This window comes from Pipra filicauda, unplaced genomic scaffold, assembly GCF_003945595.2.
Source record: "Pipra filicauda isolate LSUMZ 115617 unplaced genomic scaffold, ASM394559v2 scaffold324_size1259732_pilon, whole genome shotgun sequence".
Classification (NCBI taxonomy): Eukaryota; Metazoa; Chordata; class Aves; order Passeriformes; family Pipridae; genus Pipra; species Pipra filicauda.
In genome coordinates this window covers 347,314-372,159 of record NW_024104448.1, presented here as the reverse complement: position 1 = coordinate 372,159, position 24,846 = coordinate 347,314, and the positions used below count along the sequence as shown (strand labels likewise).

The window sequence follows — 24,846 nt, the reverse complement described above, 5'->3', positions numbered from 1 at the left end:
TACTCACTTCTTTTCTATTACTATGAAAGGTAAAGTATATGCTATACTATCCCTCCTCTCTTTGGAGACGGGGACAGGGAAGAAGGGGTGAGGGTGCTCAGGGAGAAACAAAAACTGCAAATTCTTTTCACCTGTTGATCATTCTAATGGTTCATATCCATAGAAACGACTAGACTTTAAAATGGTATATTACACAATGTAAGTGCCAACAAGGCTCAGGAATAAATCTAAAGTCTTCATCTTAATATTTCTGAACAGAAGTGTCAGGACAGCATGTTGGACTTGACATCAGACCATGTATACAGGTTATTCCTCACTTTGGATACAAGTTTGGTTTGCTCAAGGATCAGGCAGTTTGAATAGTTTATTTTGAGTTACATTACCGAAGCATTCCATCTTCATGGGTTGAGTTGGGTAAAGGACCATCAGATGGGCTGACTGGTAAATCCACATCTGGCTGACCTCCTTGTGCATACACTGGCTTTGGTTCTATTAAAATATCAGAAGATTTCCAATGCCCATTCAGTCATTTAAAGATCAGAAAGTTTAACTTAGTTCATGACTTCTTCAGTACCCTTCCTCTATCCTGCCTAGATCCAAAAAAGTGAAATTCTAGAAATTTACAACAACAGAAGACACTCTTATCATGCCATTCAAAGCAGTGTGCTTACTGGCCTAATTATTACTTCAGTAAAAGTCCCTAAACTTCCTCTGTACTTCATCAAGTACCCCAAAAACTGTAAAACTACAAGAACTAGAAGGTTTCCTGCTCCCAAGACAACTTTCAACCGTTCTGTTTCTAACCTCAACTTATCTGACTTAACTTCTTTATTTTCCCTTGGTTCTCTTCCCTCAAGAAGTTAATTTTTGAAATGAAAATACCACAAACTCTCAAACCACAATGCCTTGAAGTTGACAGATTTCAATGCTTACTTTGGTCCAGTCAACGGTTCTTAAAGACACGCACTTACTATGGTTCTGCTGCAGAGATTCTCTGGAGTCCCTGGAGGAAACTGCCCCTGCAGGCTTCCCTCTGTAATGAGCACCAACAGGGGCTCTTCTCTGTTTTACATGCTTGGTCATGTTACAAGAATTTATATTTAAGGCTGATCTCTGCACACTTGAGAAAAGTTCATTTCAAACAAGGCTAGCTTCAAACTACTCTAAGACCTCTTATCTTACCAACAACTGTGCCATCTTCTTTCAAAGTCACTGAACAGACTAGTCTGGAAATTGGGAATTTCAGGCAACAATTGGGTAATAATGCCTTTTTCTAAACATGATTTTGGTCCTTACCATACCACAATGAAGCATTTACCTTTAAGTCTTTAATGACCCTTTCCTAGCCTAAGCCTCTGATGATTCCTCTGAACAAATACTCTCCCTTTACCCTTCTTCAACACCATCGACTATGACAGTCATCTTGTCCTTGCCCTTAGCCTAAGCAGCAAACTGTCACAGATTCTGCCAACGACCTTTCTAACATTTTCATTACAGTCTCTGAAAGATCCTCATTTCCCTAGAACTTTCTGTGAGGTTATTAATTAAATATTATCTTTATGTACTGGCCCTAGAACTCCTCCCACCCAAACTAAGTACTTCCATGTATATTCTATTCATTCAAGAATAGAGTATTTCTCCTTCTCCACCAACCTATAAAATCCCCACAGTACTTATTACTTGCTTGCCAGTCCCTCAGACCAATTATTAGTATGTTACTTTGGATTAAGAACCCTCTTAAGGGTTTCCTATTCTGGCTGGATTTGTATTACACCAATTATTAATCTTCAATATTTTACAGAAATACAGAATTCATCTTTCTAATCTCACTACCACATCCTTTTTCTATCTTGGTAAATATAAACTTACTTCATTTACATATCTTCATAACACCACTGTAAAATGTCACCTCCTATGGCAATTTTTTAGCAATGGCTGCTGTATCAGAAAATGTGTTCTTATTTTTAAGAACTTTAAGAATCCATCAACATCATAACTCTTTTGGTTCTTCACTCATCTACTGAATACTACATGCAGAAGTGTCACTGCTTATCCCCTAAGTCTTCAAATATTTTTAAGCTTGAATGTGCTTTTTCTCATTGTACCCAGCCTTTCAAAACCAGCTCCCTCTAAGCCATCTGCACAGCTTCTTTTTCTCTACTTGTTATTTCACTGAAGTGCCTCATTCTGTAAACAAAAATCTTGCAAGTCAGCCTGCCCGGAACAGTGTCCTGTCACTGTACCATCTTAGCTTTTTTCTTTGTTACACCATCTGGCTTTTATCTGTTGCCATTAAGCTTATCCTTCCCTTTTGGGAAAAAGCAATGAGATTTTGTTCTGGTTTTATCAGATGTACTGCCTTCTCGGTCTGTGACTGTAGTTATGAAGTGTGACGTGAACAAAGCATCTCGGAGTGTTCTGAGTTGTATCTTGGGAACAGTAGTTCTAAACAGGTTTAACTACATCCTTATTATAAATATAGTCTGTTACAGTAACCCATGAGACAAAGTTTATTGCTGAACACTCAGAAATGACCGATTTTAACCTTGCTTGAGAAACCAAAAGAGCTTTTCACAAGCATCGCCTATAACTACAACTCTAAACACTGAAATTTGACTCCTTTACAATGGACAGGCTCCACAGCTTAGGTTTTCAGGAGCAAAACTTTTAAAATATAAATGGGATTATGGTTAAAAAGACTGTTCGTATTCAGAAATAAAAATAATTTGGACTTTTTCTAAGACTTTAGAAATCATTCCACAAATACGCAATGGCATAAAATCTTTACTGGTCATCCTTTCTCAATAATATCATGATTAATATATTAAAATATTTTTACCTGGTAGTGGTGGAGTTTGTTTTTCAGTTCTCTCAACTGTCACTTCTTCCACAGTTTTAGAAGTATCATCTGCATTCTTTACCGGTGTAGACACAGCTCCCGGTTTAGTTACTCTCTCATCTTCTCTGCTTCGAAGACTATATTGGAAAAAAATATTCCACTCTGCATACAGAACTGTTTCTATGATCTCAGTATACTAGGTCTAAAGAATAAATACTTTAATTCATAAAGTTGAGGGCAAAGAATTACCATTACTATTTAACAAAATTTTGTTCTTAAACTATCACATTATTAAAAATCTTTACTGTTTCTAAATCCAAGTGTTTTGTCCCTAATTCCATGTTAGACTTCTCTAGATGTGGCTATTTAGAAAGCAGCAGCACATGGTGACACAAACTGCTCTCTGCTTCAAGCACTGTATATTGAAAACTATACAAGGAATTGAGAAGCAAAGGGAAGAAGGGAAGAAGAGCAATTACAATGATCTTTTTCTCACTCCTTCCTGTGGAAATCATGGATTTTTAGACTTAAGTCTTAGGCTTTGCTGTGAACAAGCTAATTTATCTGCTCCTTTGTGTGTCAGCTGCCCTGCAACACAAGTGCTGCTGGTATGGGTCTTGGCAGGGCTTTGCAAAGATAAAAAGTATAACACAAACATGTCCCTGACTTCTCAACTTTTCAGAGAGGATGAGGCCTTCAATCCATCTGTTACAAGAAGAGAGTGCATCTCATACACTCAGTCATCCATGCACTTTAGTAAGAAGACAACTTGCTGCTTCTTACGCATTTCCTATAGATGCTTATAGTGTAGAACAAAGGCATTTAAGACATGTTAAAATAAGAAAATAAAGAAGTGTCTCTTGTTCTTTAAATTATGAAAGCAACGAAAAGTTCTAAAGAACAAAATTGCTATTCCTTGAGCTCAAAAGATCAGGTATTCTTATATAGTTGTATAGAGGTAGAGCTACCAACTGTCCCACAGCAAAACTGAACAGAACATGTGCTGCATGTTGAAATGTTAACCACTACACTGCTACCTGCTTAACAGTAAAACATTTCAGAGGCTTGGAACAGATGAACGCTAATAATAAGCTAGAAAGTTTTTTCCTGGGAGTTGGCAAATAAGCACAGATATTAAGAATATTTGAGAGAAGACAGATCCAAATCCCAGCTTTTATATAGTATCAGACTTAATTGCCAAGAAGGGGAAAAAAGGTATTTCCTCAAACATAATGATGGCTTGGTCAGTAGGTACAAGAACATCTGCTGTCTGTGCTGAAGAAAAAAGGAGAATTCTGCATTACCAACAGCTAGATGGTGCTACTAGGCAATAATGAGCATCACTGTCCATAAAGCTCAAATGCATCAAAAAAACCATCATACAAAGCTAAGACTGGTTATCCCAATCAGAAGTGATACTTCAAGAGTGGGAAGTATGACTTCAGAAAATAGATTCCAGCAAGTCTACTCATCCAAGATGTGCAAGAAAGAATAAAAGAAATTGCAAAAACTGAAATACAAGCAGAACATGCTTTCCTGCAGCAATATAAAGTTTAAAATGTAAGAAACAAAGCTTAGCTACTCAGGCAAGACATACTACAACTTCTCAGTGCACTCCTCTGCCAGTTTTAAAATTGTGTGCCTGAAGGCACCTAAACAAAACAGAATACAGAAAAATACTCTAATCGCCACAACAGTCTGGAAAAGCACCCCTTGCATTGTAAACATAGCAGTTTAATTTTAAAAATCCTTTATTTATGCCTTTATCCAGATAAACCCCCTTTTTTGGGCTTCTAGAGTTCATTAAAATGATGCTAAAACCATTATATGTAACAAAATGAAAAGTAAGCATTTATCCTTCTACTTCATTCCCAAGCATCACTGATAAAAGTTCTCTTATTCCTCTTTCAATTTCCAGTTTAGGTGGATAAGCTTAAAGGGTATGTATTTTACTTTCAGCACTAGACTAAAACATGACTGGACTCCTCATTCCCTCAAAAATAGCTCCCAGTTTGTTAAAAACAGACACATACATTTAGCTATTTAAATGAATGCTAAGCATTCTAGAAACAAAGATGTCATGTGGTAATGTAAGCTACAACTAATTCCACTCCCCAAAGATTTTTGGGTAATGAGCACTAGTTAATGAGATATTACAGTAAATTCCCCCATTCCTGTTTCCAAGCATCTCCCAACATTTTAAAGAAGCACTATTCCAAAACTGTAGTATCTGTCTTCCTTTAAAAATAAGGCCAAAAATAACGCATTACTACACAAAGACAAAATTAATTTTACATTTCCTCTTCACACAGTCCAAACCCGGTGTAGTTTTATACTGCTTTTACACCTGCATACATCAAGAGAGTGTAAATACCTCACTAAAATACAGACACTGGTGGGCACAGCCCAAAATAGTCAGGTAAGTGGCTGAAGCAGTAGGTTCCTAGACCGGGCTAGTGCTGTGTGTGTAGGCAAATACACCCTGCCAACCCAAATGCCTGCAAAAGGCCAGGTCTACTCTACCTAAGGCATGACAGTTTCAGTGGGAAAAAGCTGATAGAAACAGAACTGTGATAGAACAAAAAGGAAACATCAGAACAGCAGGAGAGTAGATTTTTTTTTCTTGACTTTGCCTAAATTGTCCAGAAAGCACTGAATATTTCACACTGCAAGATGATACAGGAAACAACTTGATGCTGCCACTGGTTCTAGGAGATGGAAACTTGTTAAAAACTGACAGCTGCACTTCCCAGGAGACAAAAGTGTTGCTCACTGTGTGCACTGTGACACTATTGTTTAGCATCTGTGCTGTGTCAGGGCCCCTTTTACCTCACTTCCTCCCCCTGACATCTTTTTTTAAAGTATGTTTAACAGAAGCACTTTTAAATAACAAAATGCAGTTAGCTACACATTAGTGCCATTCACTGTTAGCTACCACTGCAGAATAAAATACAATTACCTGAACGCACAGAATGTTTGTACAGAAAAAGTTAAGAAAAATATGAATTTGCAGGCTCTTCCCAAAGGTGTTTTCAGCACATCTCAAACTATGTAGCAGAGAAGAGTAAGAACCAAGTGGTATCTTCCTGAAGACATCCATAATAGGGTTGATTTTTGTCCTATATTCCAGTTTTTTCAGCTTGTTTTGAAAATGGATAGAACCAATCTGTCACGCTACATATGAATTGACAACTGTATTACAGAAGTCAACCTCATCCTTCCAGAAATAATTATGACCTCTATAGTGATTTCTTCAAGCTACCACATCTTTCTTGCCGAGGCTGAAGTGTTGAACATATCAGAGGACATTTTTGCTTTTCCAGTACCGGGTGAGGAAGTGTGCACAGAGTTCCCAAGCAGGAGTTTTCAAGTAAGGGCAGCCCAGAGATGTATCTGGCAGGCTTGGCAGCACCTGACTTTAAATGCCCATTTTTAGGATAGGTCACACCAAAAGCTTATCCAGCTCAACAACTTGTTCCTGCCAGCAGGAAAACCAGATAGTTAAGAAAGAATACATGATACTTTATCCAAAATACTCTCCCAACTTCAGAGTACAAAGAACTCTGTTGCTCATTCTAGCTTTTTAAGTATAGCTCTTTACAGGTTATATAAAGCCCAATTAGCTATTTCTATTAGTAAATTACAACAAATGTTTTAGAATTTGAGTTTTAAAAAAGACTGTTCAAGAGAAAGCTGTGAACTTTCTTTGGACTAAAGAAAACTACAAGTTCTATTTAATGCTTTGACAGAATGCTCAAATAGCACCTGGAAATTCTATATAGAGGAAAATTGCAAGCACACTGCTGTACATACCGGTACGGAATACTGAGAGGTGGACAACACTGATGACCCTGCCAGACGCCAAAGCAGTACTGAAGCAAGTCTGCTGGCAGATTTCTGTACTCTAGTGCACACCCGGAAGTGTCAGTCTATAGTTAAGCTTGTATGAAAGGACTAAGAGGATTCCCCTGGAATTTCCCTCCTCATTAACATACAAACACTTGGTAGAACAGGGTCTAAATAAAGACTCATTATCTTCAATACATTTTTTAATATCTTAAGATCAGTTGGAAGACTTTTTGCACATTTCTTCCTCAGCTTGTTCTCAAGCCTTTTTCTTCCTTCAGATTTTCCACCAAATTTTAAAAACACTAAGTAGACACAACTAATTTGATTGTACAGTAGATTTGAACTTGCACAAACAACCACTACAAAGAGAAGTTGCTCTCAATATGTTTTTCTTTATGTGGCTCAGGGCCTAGATTTTCTGATCTTGAAAGAGACATGTCAAACAGGAAGTAAAGCCATGCCAAAGTAGCTCTTGTTCATAAAGACGATAGAGCGGATGTATTCAGAGTTGAGATAACTTCAAAGTTCCTTCTTGGGAAGGATTTAATTCTTCCAACAGTGTGGTCCATAAGGAGGAAGTGACCATCTATCTAAACCACTGCAATAGGACTGGAAAGCATCAACACTAGGCTAAGTCAGTCATAGTCAGAGTTTTGATAGATGTTCTTTATGTTCCTCCCTCCACAAGCCCTTTCAGTCTGCACTGGAAATGCATGTCAAGACATACAGGTTTTAAATACGACAGAGATCTCACAATCTTCACAATCAAACCCCTGCCTCTGGCACCCTGCTTTTAAGTTTTTCCCACTAATATGGAGTTCCTACCCCAATACAAGCTTTCACGCCTTGTGTCCTTCCAAACAATATACATAGAAGAGAAGCAGAACCGTCTGTAATCTGTAACCCCAAGCAGGTCTACATGTCCTGCAGTTTCATTAACCCTTGAAAGATTCTAAAAGCCTTGAAGATGTGTTATTTTTCCTTTCGGCAAACCAGACGTTATTAATAAGCTATCAGGTATATCTTGATTTTATAAAACAGTCAGCTGCAATTTGTTTTTTTAGAGTTTTTGAACAGCATCTAAAAATCTTCAAATAGAGGCTCGGAATTCAAATTTGCATAGACAATTTTAACTAGTGTTCCACCATGAGCACTCAGAAGGTAAACTTCTCTTACAAGTATCTAGTAGAATCTGAACTCCAATACTGAAACTATTTCAGTAAATTGTCTATTTCCAAATTGTGGAAATGCAAAACAGGACAGATTTGTTATTCAAGATTAAAGTTTCACATGGCAGGAGAGGAAATTCCAAACCATATAGTACATTACTTCTCTCTGATTTTGTATAAAATTAGACTTACCTACTAAAGAATTATCATCAGTGTCCCATTACCAGGTTCAAATACTAAAAGCTACACCATAAAAGGTAATTCTGCTGTGCAATATACCTTATTTTGTAGGGATTAAATGTATTCAGAAACATAACTTTTAAAGAAGGCTAGTGAGGAAAATAAAAATCCTATGCCTAAACAAAGCAAGATTTCAACAAGTTTACCCAGGCTGAACATTCAATAGGCATTGTAATACATGTCATCTCAAATCTCCTTGCAGCCAACTGCTTTCTGAAACCACCATATAACTGCATGTTATTCAATAACATATAGAATTATCAAACTTACACTATCTTTCATAGAATCATGCTTACAACCACATTTTAAAAAGTTATAACACCAAAGAAAGGTTCAATTTCTCAAATCTAAAAAAATTGGATCATTACCAGCTGCATCTCTTGACACAACGTCATATTATTACCTTCATAGTTCTGCATCATATTTGTTACATCACATAAATCCAAGCACTCCTACAACTTATATGTCACATTAAATAGTTGATTTAAAAATCATACAATGCTGCCATCACCTGCCGTTGCTGGGCTGCTGTGGAGAATGTCTGGAATGGTCTGAAGGCTCTGACCTCTGGTCAGGAGATCGTGAACGACTGCGGCGAGGCCTGTCATGTGATCGGTTGGAATGATCTGATGCCAGCGACTGAATTTCTGAGATGTCTGTTAAATAAAAGTTGTTTTTTCATGAAATGATTGTAATTTAAATGGTGGTGTGACCTGCTCAAATGGGAATAAGCTTCTGCAGAGAATTTTTATGAAGATGTTAAATCTATGCTTATTATTACAAAAAAAACTAAACTTAATATTCCTGAAAGAACAATCACAAGAATAGGGACTGTATCTTTTTCTCCACTGTTTTTGAAGGTGTGGATTTCAATCATATTCAAACAAAAATTTACCCACATGACAGTCTCACTCCTAACTCTTCTCCCCCCCACACTCTCTCATCCCACTTTAGGTATTTCACATCTTGACAACACGTGGAATTCTTTTCTCTTTAGAAATCAAGGTTTCATACTCACCATCTCTTTCTGAAGCATTAGCAGAATGAATACTGTCAGAAAGATCAGGGACATTCAACAGTGTGGCTCGTTCATCTCGCTGAACAACCATCTTCAACTTGCCTTTGGACCTTTCTATAAGTGTTTTGGCATCTGCTAAGGACATATTTTCCGTCACTGTGCCATTTATCTGGAATAGAGCAAGAAAAAAACAGACATAAATTTACTAAAATAACTCTAGCAAATCTCCAGCAAAGACAGTGGTGTTTTGTCTGATGATATTTAGAAATAGTTAGAGATATTTATCAAATTACCATAATACAATGGAAGACTATTGGGCTTATCCAAAATACAACATAGAAAATTATTTTCATCTTTCAAATACGAAGCTTCTACCACTAATAAGAAACTTTTAAAGGATTAGGTATGTGTTTTGAACCAGCACTGCTATACTCAGAGTAAGGAATAGTATGTTTTCCTTCACCTGACATATTCACAGCAATGTATTGAAATAAAAATTGTTAGTATGAATTAAAAATCATAGAATGGTCTGAGTTGGAAGGGACCTTAAAAACCACCCAGTTCCAAGTCCCCTGCTATGGACAGGGACACCTTCCACGAGAGCGGGTTGCTCAAAGCCACTTGCCTTGGACTCTGCCAGGGATGGGACGAAACACAAAAATCCCTGGGGATGAACCTGAAGGCAAACTTAGTGTTGTGCAACAGCACAGTTCCACACCGTTATACTGGATAACCAAGCATGTTGGGCCAAAGCCTCATACTCTTCCAAATATTTTTATATGTGTTTAGAGTGGGCATTATTTATCTGAATAAGTCCTACGGAATAATACCACAAGGTTTAACAATTTTCCTTTCCTAAGTGAGGTTGATTTATGCTTATTGACCTTCAAAATAATGTAATAAAAAAAAGACATCATCTACTAACAATAATTATGATATTGACATAGCCAATTCTAAGAGTTATATCAATAAGTTTTGCCTTCGAACAGACACCACATATACTGTACCTTCAGTACAACATCTCCTTCCTGAATATTGCCATCTCTTGCTGCCAGGCTATCCTGTGATATTTCTTTCACAAATATGTGACTTGCCAACCGCAGACCATACTCTTTATATAACAGCAATAAAAGAAAACAGAAAACTGATGAAGTTACAGTAGAAAAAAAAAAAGAAGGAGGTATCTGGAGTTTTGTAACACTGCTTTTTACAACATTAACACAGGAAACACAAAGAGGAGAGTGAACTTGGCACACAAGATTTACCATTATATCAGTCTCTTTTTCTAACTCTGACTATAAGCAGAGCTGTTGTTCAATAGTTTAATTTAGATGCTACCTAAATTTTTCCTCTTTCAAACAAGACAGCCCCTGAAGACTCAGCTAAAGTGTAGGTATACAGCTGCACAGACGTCAGCTGCACAGCTGGGATTTGTTTAATACTTAATGCTTTACTCTGAATTAAGAACACATATTTTGGAACATGAAAAATACCACCATAAATACAACCAGCAGTTTTTAAGTTTTCAGCTAGCTACTGGTTAAAATGGGCAAACAAACTGGCAAGAGCACTGTTCATTCAGCCCACGAAACCCTTAACACAGCACTGACTGAAGCAGTTGCCATTTAAAAACCAGCCAATGTTTTAGCAAGAGAATAACACCTAAGTTACCTTCATTTTTCCTGGATTTCACCAGTGTTACTTTGGTGGGTTTTGCAGGCTGACTGGAAGTGACAGACCTCCTGTCTGACCTTGGTGATAAGCTTCTCTCCCTGCTGGCGCTCCGATCTCGTACCCAGCTCTTCTCGTGCCTTCTGCTGGCACTTGGACCACCACGGCTGCTCCTTGGATCACGGATTTCTTCATCATAGCTATCATCCTCATTTTCAGACACTGGTTCAGGGTCTGGTCGAGTCACTGGAATCTGAATTTTCTTCATCCTTCGGATAGTCTACAACCCAACAACAGATATCAGCCTCTGGCTGTGTAATGATAATGATGTCACTAAATGTCAAAAGCCAAGTTAAGCCCAAAACTCAAAACATGCAGATCTATTTGTGAATGCTCTGATTGTTGCATCCTCATTATAAAGTTATATCCAATTAATACAGGAGACTTATCTATACAGATTAGAGTTGTTTTTAAAGTTGTTTTAGTTCTTTTTTTTTTTGCACTTTTGCAGAAATGGCAAAAGGATAAGAATCAGACATTGTGGCACAACACAATGTGTCTTCAGAGCTGCATATTTGAATGCCCTCTCTGTGCTTAAATCCACTCATCAGTTACTGGCACTGCTAAAAACCTCTTTTGCTTAACATGTAATCTAGTGTATCCTCAGTGCATTATTGACAGTAATTCTCCTCAGCTTTCAAGGCTTCCAATCTTCCAAAGAAATGCTTATGCAAGACACGGCAGAAGATCAAAGCTGGTTTGCACTAACACAGACAGCTGTTTCCAGAGAATGACCCAGCCCTCTTTAGTGATTTGCCATGTGTTACAGAACCGAACCAAGTTCTACCGTACAGTTTCCATTAACCACTTTTCTTTACGTAAATCTACACACTACTTACGATACTGAGAGCCCTGCACAGATTGCCACACGTTGCCTTCTGCAAGCTTTAAAGAACTGCTGCCAATCTACAAATGCACATCACGTGGTTTTTTCAACTGCATTAAAGCTCATGAGAGCACTAAAACTCTGTCAGCAAAAAAGCTTTTCTACAAGCCTGAGAAGTCTGTTTCCATGAATTAAGAAACTTCTAAACATTCTCTACTTTTTGTTCTATTTTTTGTAACTTAAACCCCAAACTTCTACAGAAAGCTGGATTATTACCCTTTGGTGATGACCTGTGCTGTTTCGCAAAATTCAAAAACCAACCACTTAGAATAAGCCTACAAAATTATAGGAATTAAAGTAATTATACTCTTTTTTGGTAAACTGTCTACTGAGCATAAAAAGAACCATGTTAGTGCCTGAACAGCTTGTAAAGTCCTTTAGCATACATTAGCCTTTGGAAAACTCGGTAAAAGTGCATCTAAGAAAGTGAACAAATATTAAACAAAGCTTATTTCCCAAAATTCAGTAATCTGAGAAGAACTTTACCATAAAGAAAAGGAATCTGAAGTATCCAGTGCCACACTGTGCAAACATCATCATTCACGTTTTAAAAAACATCTTGCATGACCTACTTGATAAACATGCCATGATCATCATTTAAATCTGAAGCATCACACAGGTATTATTCAAGTATGTTCCATCACACCTGTATTTCACAGCAGATATTACACCATTTCACTTTTGCTTTATAACTATGGAATTTTAAATCTTCAAGTCATTCACTTACAATTTTGGCATTCTTCCCACTTTTCCTCAGCTGCTGAACAGCAAACGCATGCTCGACATTATCCATTGAAACTCCATTAACCATTGCAACACGGTCATTTTCTCTAAATGAAAAACATCACAGTGCACAGTATAAACACTTTATGTTGAGGAAAAAATATTGGGGAATAGCTGTCTCTGAACAAACTACCTGTATTACAAACCTACTACACAGTTACAGATAGGTATATGTTGAGAGCAAAACAATTAGGAGGTTAAGCTACTACTGACACAGATGAATGCCCCCTAGTCAGAACCCTGGTATAGTGTGGCACTTACTGTAGCAGTCCTTCTGCTGGGCCTCCTTTCAGCACATCAGAAATAACTATTGATGTCTCACCACTCTGAAAGTGAGGATTATCTCTTCCTCCAGATATTGCGATACCAAATCCAAATCCAGGGGCCTATAATGTAACAAAAGAAATATTTTTACTTTCCAGTATCTAATGGTCACAATTTTCATTCCTGTATCGAACACAGAATGAGGTGAATACAGGTTTTTGAAAGAAAGCAGGATCAATGAACCAATCACTGCTATGCAATTCAATAACAGGAGACAGATTAAAAATAAACAAACACTTTTAGAAGGCAGAGAGTTTCAGACTAACTACCAATCTCTTCCAAGACATTAGAGTTCTCATTTGCACTTTTAAGGCCTGCACCTCAGGTGCTCATCAGTAAGACTTCGATCTTCAGTAAGCACAACATCCCATATCCCTGTGCTGCAACAGTGACTCAAACCTCCCTCATTCCTGCCCCACTTTCTCTGAGGTTTCACAGGATGGGACTTACCCAGCCTGACCTCGCTTAGCTCAGGCACTGACAGCACTGCAGCACACAGGAGGATGACCGCAGGCTCAGTTCTTACGAATAATAGCAAGATCACTTGTACCATTAAATACATCAAAACCTTGTCAGCACTTGCAAATCATCTGCATCTTAACAAAAGTAATTTGCTTCAATCTTTTCCCTCTAGGGTGACCTGCCACTACAGCAAGGTCAATGCCTCTGAAAAGTTACTCCCTGTTAGATATTTCAAGACACAACAGTGATGGTTACATTTCTGCCTGGAAGCAGCAAGGGTGGGAAATAAGCTTTCTAAATATAACTGATCTGCAAATGATCTAGCGCTTTCATCATTGCCCAGAAAGCATTTTGAGAATATTATCATTTAAATGCTGTATTTTGCTCAGTAATTTCTTCTAAAATTTTCAACTACGCAAAATACAGTTGGTGGATGGAAGAGATCAGGTTTCAGTCTATTCCGCCCTTCTATTTCACAAAGCATACACTTCATCCCGGCAGATTTAGCCTTTTCTTTTTCAGACTTTTCAACAAACATGACCCAGCTTTAGCAAGGAGTTTCATAACCTTACAGTGACAGCAGAAGCAACATGGCAGCCTGTATTTGGCTGCAAGACACATGACATTCAGTTTTTTGGACATTAATTACTGCTCAAAAAAAAACCCGCTTCCTATTTCCCCCTAACACAGAGGTCATAAAAAGATGCTCCAGATTTTGCCTGTAAGCAGTGAATAGGAATACACAGTATTAAAACAGATTTGGAGATTCACTGTTCAAGAACTGATTTGAGCAGGTAGCAAATACTGCTGCCAAGAAGGAAGTTGGGCTAAGTGTAAGGGATTGGGGAAGGGTACACCTTACTGCTTTTTTTACATCCATTTTAATTCATTAGAGAAAGACTGGACATCTTTTAAAGACATATTCCAGCTACATCAACAAGAAATCATGGTTGGGATTCAAGGATTAAGTGAAACCTGGTACCATGCAGGAGGACAGTCTAAAGGGTATTAATGACCACTTACGACCAGAGTTGGTCTTCTTTGAGTTTTATTTTTTAACTAGTCAAAGAGAGCATGTAATAGCCTACAAAGACATGTTACAAAAAGCCCTTTCGAAACAGTAGTATTTCTCCTTTCTCATGTCACTGCTTCATCTTTCAGTTTTCCATTACTCTAACGAACAGGCTTTAGTTTGCACTGTATTTGGGTGGGGAAGGAAAGGGAGAAGAAAGATAATAACAAAGACATTTATGTCAAACTTCATTTAGATATTCTCTATATTTTCTTACACCATAAACGAAGAAATTCTCATAGTTCTCCACTCATGGTAAGAAATGCAATCATCAGGCTAAGGTCAGCAGAAACTCCCTGTACACCTGATCTTTGCTGCTTGCCACACTATTCTTAAAAAGTAGATTTGCCAATCAGATAACCACTATTAAGATGACTAGTTTTGCACTTTTAATTTTCTTTTACAGAGGCCATGAAATGATGCAGTCTCATATACAGGCAGCAGTCAAAAAAGGCCACAAGTTAGATCAGGGGTTTCTAATATGATATAAAGTCTTTAGAAACACTCCCAATTAAAAAATTCAAATCAAACCCTAAATCCTTTTGAAAATTTAAGAGCTCACATAAGAAACTTTTCAGTAAAAATCAGCCCACCTACTTTTCATTTTATCCTGCTGCCTACGATCATCTTGAGAGATAAATGATAAACAGAACTACACTCAGAAAACTAAGCCTAGCTCCTACATGTGTGTGGAAATAGCAAGATGCTGATCCCTACAGATTATACAAGATACCAATATGTATCTTAAGTAAAACTGCATTTGAAAAAACAGAATCTGTCACATCACAACTTCACCAGTCAGATGCTGTAGAATAACGCAAAAAAAAAGCACTGTACTAGTTTACTCTCCCACAGTAAGGCAGCGTGGGAGAGGCAGAAAGGTAGCTTCAGTTCTTTGGGGGAAAGAACTGAGTTCTAAGCATGAACAAACCCACACAATACACAAAGTGCATGGTTCCTTCCCCAAGTACTTTACACTGAAGCACATAAAACCAGAAGATTTCTCAATGAAAGAAACTGTAGCTATCTGATAAGCTTTAACTGAACTTGAGATTGGCTTAATCCCTTAAGAGCTAAGTAGCAATCTAGCCCAGGAACTTGTAAGGGTGGCAAAGAAATGGAACAAAAACTCTTGGTTAGAAATTGAAACCTCTCATTCCCAAAGAAGTTTCTAACGAGTCTTTTGAGAGTAGTGCTGGAATTGACCAGTAAACCCTCTTCCCAGTCAAGGACACATTCTAAGCACCAATTTAATATAAGAATAAGGGATTCTGTTTTTGTCACCTGGCACATGGAAATCATTCTTTGTTTGCTTTTAATTGGCTAAATTAATGCTATTAAAGTTATTAAAAGTACACACCGTTAGCTTTCAACACCTAAAGAAGAGATACTTACTCAGCTAACAAGACAGTTACACCGGTACAGTTGGCAGAACTTTGGCATGCTAAAGATCATAACCAAAATTATGAACAAATCAAACTTTCACGTCAGTACTATCAGTAGAACTTGTGACTATGCTGCAAGTGCAGCCAAAGACAAAATCTCTGGTTCCTACCCATTATTTCAAAACTCATTCAAGGTAACACCATTCTGCAGCATTTCACAATTCCTTTGTGCACTGACTAAACTCATCGTTTCAGGTTTCACTGAAGTTACTGCTATAATTAACTAGGAAAATGTCCCCTTCAAGAGAAACTAAGCTATCACCAAGCCTACCAGCCAACCCTGTATTGCTATGGCATTTTTTTTTATTTTTGACTATAAGACAATACTGATTTAATTGGTAATATGAGTAAAAATGTTAGAGTTTACATGGGTTCCAGGGATGACTGGTGAGCTTCAAGAAAAAAAAAAAAGGCAATTACACACAGAAATAATTCTTGCTCAAGAACTTGCTGACCTAAAAATTGTTTGAAGCTTGAAGAGCAGCCTAGATAAATATCACAACACATTTTTGGTTTTACTTATACTTTTCTTTCAACATGTAGCTGCAGTTAGAGGCAGGGTACTTTATTAGATAGCTTTCTGGTCAAACTGAGTCTAACTGCTCTTTTTTTAAAAGGGCAGGTACCAAAACAGTTATTTTCAATCAATAACATTAAACCCATGAGAATCAACAGCTAAGAGGTTCGTACAGAAAATTAATATTATCTTACCAGCTGACCTACACACAGATTTTTCCTCCAAGGTCCATTCATCCCACCAAAGCTACAATTTTAAAATGCCTTGAGATTCTGTGATGAAAAACTGAAGGCAAATGATATAACTTGCTCCCTTGAGAAAACACTTTCACATCTACCTGTTTTTGGAATGAATACATCTATTTGGACCATAATTCCATGGCTGCTTTAACATTAACTTGCAGCCAGAAATGGCATCCCACCTTGTTCTGACTTTCCCTAAGCAATTCATTCCTTATTGACTCTTTGTACAGCTTCACAATAGCTACATCAGAATTCAATTTCATTTAAGAGTAACTCAAATAAGAGAATTGTCAATCTAAATGCAAAAGCAGTCCTACTACTGACTCCAAGTACACATTCCTTTGTGTATCAATGATTTAAGGAAGTGGCAAGCAAATAACACAGTTTTGAACACGTTTACATTGTTTTATCTCCCTGCAAATAAAGTTTTAAAACTTTTAAACACAACCATTAATAAGCATGTAGATTTTTGCCTCCTTTCAGTAATGTACAGATGTAATCTAAAGCTTTATTCCTGGCATGGTTATTCCTAGGCAGGCTTATCTCTGAAACCCAACAAACAGAGCTACAATCACATGGTTTTACAACACTTCTAAATTTAAACAAAGGAATTATGACAGTTTCCTTTTCTTTTACTTCCTGACATCTGGCTTTTTCCTATTGTTTTCAAAAACTACCAGTATCCTGCATTAGGCACACACAACCAATTGTATGAACTTACCCTGTGAAGAGTCACAGTGTGTTGTTCCCATATAGCTGTTTCTTCCATTGTTGTGCTCTAAGGATAAAGAAAAAGTCCTAAAGATTAGATTTCACTGTCAACAGCTGTATAATATCAGAAATAGAAAGTTACACTCAAAAGTAACATTAATATTCATGTAGAATAGCTACAGAAGAAGTAGGGCTGGCTCATTCATTACACATTTCCTGTCTTTATATGTCACATCTGAACTTCCTGTGCTTCTGTGGACGGGGGCAGGGGGAAGAATAGGCAACACAGATTACAGTACTTGAAGCTATAAAGAAGTTTAAAGGGAGGGACTACAAGAAGCATTTGTGATGTGGGCTCTTGGTTGCTCGCTAAGTGTACAGTAAATGCAGCTAGTCCAATCAGTTGTATTTATATTCTAACTTATATACTTACAATTCTCTTTTTGCTTGTTCTAGCTGTATGCAGATTACCACTAATTCATGAGCACCCAGCTATAGATTACAGTACCTGTGCATTATGCATACAGGTCACATTTAATGGTCTGCACAGCTTAGCATAGGCTAATTTTGCTGGTACACAGTAGCACTGCAGAAATTACAAGGTCCTCTCTAAGGTAACTAGATTAAACAGTAACATTATGACAATATTTACATACCTGCATTTCTGCTTAAAAGAGCGCTACTTAGCGTGCCACGACTAGCAAACATTTGGAAAGGGGAAGATAGCACAAGGGAGGAAAACCTGGCAGAGCCAAAGGCCTGAAAAGAGGCAGGAAGGCAGCAGGAAATGCACAGCGAACATCCTGCTGCTACATGTTCTACCTTTCCAGAGGGACTGTCCAGTGGTTTACCTCATACCCTCCCCTCTCATAAGCAATCCGCTAACTGAAGAACAGAATCAGAACACAGACATCTCTGCAATATGCCAGTGCTGGTTTTTTGAAAATCTGCTTTGCTCTGAATTTGTTTCACTTACAGTAACTCAATCACTACAACAAAAAGTACTCCCAACTTTTAATTCAGTCCTGTATCAGGGAACAGTAGTAGGAGTGTTTACTCTCACAATCAATACCTCTGAAAATTTCATCCCATTTCAGAACATCAGAATTTGCAGCTGGGTTTAAAAAGCAAGTTCTTCTCCCGACCCCAAAAAGCTGTGGGTTTTTCCCCCTCCACATTTTGTGCTCTATTTCAAAGGTTAGGATGTGCTACATTACTGCTTATTTCTCTTTCAGTGTTCACTTCTCTTGAAACTCCTGTGTGACTTAATTGGGATATATTTCATTCAAACAGCTTTATTTCCCCTCGATTCAGTACTTCAGTTACTCCTTTGCATTACAAATTGGTTCAACTATACCCCAGAATTAGCTTATTTCCCTCCAGCTTTTCAAAAGCAGACCAGGTATATACTGAAACAGTAACCATGTACACATACAAAGCCACCTTTGAAACAAAACAGAATGTTTTGCTTGCTAAACGGTCAACGAATACTGATTTTCTTCCTTATTTCTGATGTTCCCATTCTGTCTTAGTTTTGGCAAGAGCTTCTCAGGCTAAACATCTCGTCAACAAGTGAAGAATTATCTCTGCAAGTAAACTTCTGAAGCAAAAAGCTTTAAGTAGCTCCTGTTCAGTAAAAGATGACAGAGGAATCCAAAACAGGACTGCAAAAGTTGTCATTCACATTACAATTGCAATAGGCTGCCTTATTTATATCTGCAACTACCAACAAAGAAGTTAACCTGCCTGGCTCATTCACTGCACTCGTCCTGGCAGTGCTGTGCAAGTACAACCCTCATCGGCAGTCGGAGGCCCCCTCAGAGCACAGCCCGAGCTCCTTGGCTGACAAGGTACCTGCTTTCCACGGCTTTGAGCTCCCTGCTGGAGCTCGGGACACAGGGCACGACTGGCTCTGGATATGGCAAGGACAAAGAAAACCCAGTTTAACCAGCTAAGCACTGCTCCCACTGGATCTGGGAGAACTGGCAAACCCAGAGTTGGAGCAGGGTAAGATAACAAAAACAGCTAGGCCATGACTAAGAAAAACACAAACAACCTACGTAACGTGCTTCTGAGAACTGTGAGAAGACTTACTACTTCACAAAAAACCCCAAGACAAACCTCGAAAACATCAACCTCACAAACTCACAGCCTTTCTAAACCTGGACAGGGTGTCCACTGCTCAGTCTAACCAGGGCTGCCACTTTTAATGCCCTTCTCCCTTCTGGAGCAGCTCAGTCTTTCCACTTTGTTCTCCATTTTCTTGCTCACACTATCTCCTCTATTCATCTACTGCTAACACCTCCCCTAGATTTTACTAATACATTCATATCAAATTCACAAGACTCAGAAATATCAAATATCCACTAGTTAGATAGCAAAGGAAGTAATATGTTATTTCTATTCCTTCTGCATGCCCAAACAGTCCAATTAGGAACAGTGGAAACAGTTCAAAGGCAGTCTGAGGTGAGTGTTGGCTTTGACACAAACTGCTTACATGAGTTAGTGTCTGATCTGTAAAGAATTGCATTCACTCACAAGACCCAAAAAAGTTTGATGAAGACCTGTGAAGTATTCACCCTACTAAACACTGATAACTGAGAAGAACTAGCCTTTTGCTACCATTAGTTGAGGTCCATTTTGTGATACCGCTCTTACACTATCCCCAAAGTGCTCTATATTTTCATGTGACATTTGAATTTCTGGAATCTTGTAAGAACTTAATTCCCAAGTCTCCAAAAATGGCAAACACTGCTTGTAACTAAGGGGTGGGGGCAGACAGTGTAGGTTTGCAGTGACAGTACCAGCCCTGCTGACTGCTGGTGCCAAGCCTGCTATGCACCACTGAGTTAGGGGAAATCAAGGTGACTCAGTAGGAACCGAGAAATACACACAGCCTAACACCCCAGAAACTAGGAATATAGGAGAATACTAAAGATGCCACAGTCTAGAGTTAGAGTAATTCAACAGAGACCCTTAAGTATCTTTGAAATTCAAGTGGACAACTGACAGCCTTTGAACTTTACTAACTCCAGGTACTATGTCTATATTACCGATGGTTCTCTACAGGTATTAAGAACAAAAAGAAAAGAAAGAATATCATGACTTCAGTGATGGAAAAAATATTTATTATATTAAAACAAATAGTTTCTTTAGAGACAATTAGTAGTATTCCCAGCTCTGCATATGATAAGTGCATGTGTTTGTGGGTTGATTTTTCTATTATTATTTAAAGGGTAACATCATATATGATGTTGCAATTCATCAATAAGGAAGAAATGCAACTTATGATTTGCTCAGAATCTTGGACACATCAAATCTTGTTCAACTCTTTCACCTTTGGAAGTACCCTGAGAAATAAACATATCAAAGTAAACATCTTTTCAGAAACCTTCCTCTGTGGGCTTACAAGGGTCCTTCAAACAACAACAAACATTTTTCACTCCTCTTCTCAATACATTTCTTTATGGCTTCTCAAGGGCTGGGCTTTTCATTTTTCTTTTTAAAAAACATACCTTTGCTCATACGACTTTTACCTTCGCACATGCATCTGGGTACGTGTGCACATACATAAGACTGAACTTCGCCAAAAGATTAATTCTCTAATTGTGCATCAGGATTTTTCCTTCAAGCATCCTGAAGGAAAAAAAGAAAAAAACCCAACAAAACACCTTGCTGGTTCCCAGTTTGAGCAATGCAGTCATGTTGCAAATAGCATTGCTCAGTTCACTGCAGCCGGAAAAGCTGTTACTGGCAGCAGCAGGGGAGCCACCCGCAGGCTTGAGAAGACAGGTGAGTTCACATTTGAAAAGCTTCAAACAACAGCCAGAAATTAGTACTTTATACTTAAAAAATGCAAGGTTCCTGAGGTAAGGAACCTTCTTTAGACTTCTACACCTGGAGGAACAGCTCAGGCTAAGGCTACACATTCTTGAAATCCAAGCCATATTAGTTTCCCAACGTTCGTTTGCAAGTCTAGAGGGACTTACTAGAGGAATAATTGTTTGCTTATCAAAACAATTAGAATTTGCAACTGTGACAATTTCTGCAGTTTGTTGGCTATCTAGGGGGTGATATTTGTCATTCACTTAGGAAAAAACAACATAATCCACATCAATATCCAAAAAACACAGCTTCCTGAGAAAGTATAGAAAAGAAAACCCAAGCTTCCCCAGTCAACCTAGAGCAAGGAATGAAGAGGTCATTTCCCCACACAGCATCTTTCAGATCTCCAACACTGAGCAAGATGACTTTCTACAGATACTCACCTTTGTCCCTGCCTAGTTAAACTACAGCCACCTTAAATTCTAACAGATTCCCTCCAACTGCCTTATCACAAAAGCCTTCAGCTGACTGGGTGGGGACCGATTTTTTAACAGCTGTTCCCCTGCAATTAATGCAATGAGGTCAGAATCCCATTATCAGACTGATTTTATCAACTGAAAAGAGAGCTTTGTCTTAGTGGTCTTTCTAACACATAGGTAAAGAACCACAACTACTCTACAGAGAACCTCAGAGTTACTGCAGTTATTTCAAATACTGGCAGCCAACCCCTGGAGCAAGTGTAGCCTCCAAGGAGGAGGGTAGAGGCAGGATGACCCCATCAAACTACACACTGCTACTCACACTCTTCACGCTCACCACGGGGTTATCTCTGTCCCAGACTTTGCAAACAGCCTGTATCTTGGTTTCTTACTTGATCATCACTCCTTCCATGGAGAAAGACTGTTTCCCTGAATGTATTTTTGAGAAGACTCAGGAGGGATCAGACAGGGCAGCTCAGGGACTGCCACAGAGACAAATGACATGCACCTGATGCTATTTCATTATCTCTTTTTACATAGCAGTGTTAAATGGAGGAGGAAACAGCCACTAAAGCACTCTTTTCTGAGATGTGTGTAAAAAAATGTTCACAGAATCACTGAAGCTGAGAAACCAGTCTTTAGTCTCGCCTTCTGTCTGAATGTACATCCACAGAGATGTCATCAACCATCTACTGAAACAGAAATAACAGCCTTAGAAACAAATGTACTAACCACCTAAAAGTAAAGGAGTGCTCATTGCAGTTTTTTCTCTACGTATTTCATACATTGCATGGGTTCCAAGCTGTAGTCAAGAGTTCCACTCCTCCCAAATATTCACATATATTCAACAGCCTACCTCATGTAAAGTTTGTGTTCGGAAAACCACCATTATTAAAGCTGCTCTTCATGTAACAATGTGAAATCCAAGCTAAAAAAAATACAGAATTTTCAACACTGCATGTTAATAAGATGAACATAATTTTATTTAGATCATTCTAGAAGTATAAAGTCTCTACAACAACGATACCGACCGTCTGAACAACAGAAGTCATCTTTACAGCATGAATAACAACCTTGAGAGGAAGAACTAGAACTAAATATATACATATATTTTTTAATAATAGCTAGGCTGTTTAACCATTCCACACAATTCTCCCTGTGCTTCTACAATCACATGTCACTCCACAGGATACTACCTTATTAAATACAATTTCCACTGCTTCCTGCTCTCAAATTCAAAGATTAGTCGCTACATTTTGAACACATTGATACTGCATGTATCTAAAACTGTCCCTAACTTCTAGTTTTCCTGAAGAATTTTTATGCAAGAGACATTTTTGCTCTGACTTCTGGGCATTGTTCTCCCCAAACTAAAAGAATAGCTCAGTATTTAACTCACTGCATCCATGTAACACCCAACTTGTTTAGCATAACTCGCTTTTCCAGAATGGCCTCTCAAGTTCAAGCCTCACACATCAGCTCTCTGATCTTCCAGGGTCATAAAAGCTTTTTGGTGGTGGTACTGCTACTCAATACAGAAGCGTTAGATCCCTCTTCCAAAAAAGTCCTAATCAAGGACATTGGATTACAGACCCAGTTAAATCTGAGTATTTCCAGAAGCGTTTATGACAGAGGCCTAGTGAATCACGCTATCCATGAAAGGCACAAGGCTGACACTCAGAAATAAGGCAAAACAAACCAGAATGTAAGACCCAAATGCAGATCCATCTCAAATGGTCTCAGGTCAAGTTACTTCAGCTGAAGAGTACCACTCAAACACCATGGTAACAGTATCAGCCAGCAGCCAAGCAAAGCCTACTGGCTTCCTGATCTCTAAGGCGTGGGAAAACTTGTTTTAGAGTTTGGGATGCTTGTCTATTTTGCTTCTTTCCATTTTGCTTTCCAGCTGGCAGTGAAATCACGTAGAATCACAAACTCCAAAGAGCTGCAATAGCATTTCACAGATCACTACTCCAGGCCAGCACAGCAAAACATACGAAATCACAACAGAACAGAAAGGCTAAAAAAAGCAAAGTGGCAAGCCGTGTTTCTCCCATCAGTAAGTGATGTTGCCAAACAGAAGGACAGATAGCTTGCACTTTGTGTTTGTCTCAAGTCATTTCTCTACTATACTGACCAAGGTCAGTATTACTAGGACCTAAAGATTCCAAATTTAGAGTATAAATTTTAACATGTAATTGAAAGTACTTATCTTCTCTTTACTTAAAGATCAACTTTATCTCAGATTTTTTTTCCTAATCATTTCAAACCCAAGATTTTCAAGAAACTCGTGTAATATTTTAATTCTTTAAATCTCAGGATGCAACTTGAAAAGCACTCCTTTTACCACAAGTAACTGCTTAAGCAGCACACACTGCCCTCCTACTAGTTTCCATCCTCAGAAATATCCCCTCTCTCACATCACTCTCATGCAAGTGTTACAGGTATGTATATGGTCATTCCCTCATTAGTTCATCTCAACTCCAACAACAGCAACTGCTTGTGGCATGGTTTGTAAGCCAGTTCTGTGAATGTAAAAGCTCAAATTGCAGCCTCCCATGACATGCACACAGCTGTGCCCACTTCACAGCCACTGACACAGTTCAGAACAGGAAACTCCAGTCACACACTATCTGCCTTTGTTTGAAAGCCATGGGGGTGGTCAAATGGTGGTGCACATTGCTCAGGAAGGCTATGGAGTATGATTCTTGGAGGTGTTCAAGACTCATCTGGATGAGATCCTGGGCAAGCTGCTGTAGCTGACCCTGCTTGGAGTATGAGGCTAGATTAGATGATCTCCAGAGCTCTGTCTGACCCCACTGTTCTGCAATTATTCTATAAACCACATTTCGTGAGAACTGCTTTGAGCACAGCGTTGGACTAGCTGAACTCGAGTCCCTTCCAATCTTAATTACTCCGTGATTCTAAGTCACATTTCCAGCACATTTCTGAAGCCAAATCCTATCATCCAACGGCAGACACAACCACCATCTCTGCACTTAGACACAGCTCGGCATTACTGTTTTATCACTCATTAAGAACATTAGTTGGAGTTACTCCAGCTTGGTTTTCCCCTGGGGGAGGAGGAGAAGAGCACGGTATCAGTACCAAAGAAAACAAAATGATATCAGTATTAGCTTTATATAAATCTAAATCAGGCTTTTTAATTAAAAAATACAAAGCCAAAATGTACATAATAAGTGATATGGCTACAAAAAATTACCAACATGAATACAGACATCAGAGCAGCAATC

At 38.4% G+C, this 24,846-nt stretch overlaps 1 protein-coding gene across 3 annotated transcripts in view; it reads right to left on the bottom strand.

Annotated features, from left to right (window-relative positions):
• The window catches only part of TJP1 (tight junction protein 1), a 163,282-nt gene that overhangs the window by 25,438 nt on the left and 112,998 nt on the right, over positions 1–24,846 (bottom strand). For all 3 annotated transcript variants that reach the window (XM_039383774.1, XM_039383775.1, XM_039383776.1), the window contains 9 exons: positions 17,299–17,355; positions 12,777–12,901; positions 12,460–12,562; positions 10,787–11,066; positions 10,123–10,226; positions 9,116–9,284; positions 8,609–8,753; positions 2,840–2,976; positions 384–489 (listed from right to left, as the gene is read on the bottom strand). In XM_039383774.1, the coding sequence (XP_039239708.1) occupies positions 384–489; positions 2,840–2,976; positions 8,609–8,753; positions 9,116–9,284; positions 10,123–10,226; positions 10,787–11,066; positions 12,460–12,562; positions 12,777–12,901; positions 17,299–17,355 (1,226 nt within the window). The remainder of the gene's footprint in view (positions 1–383; positions 490–2,839; positions 2,977–8,608; positions 8,754–9,115; positions 9,285–10,122; positions 10,227–10,786; positions 11,067–12,459; positions 12,563–12,776; positions 12,902–17,298; positions 17,356–24,846) is intronic.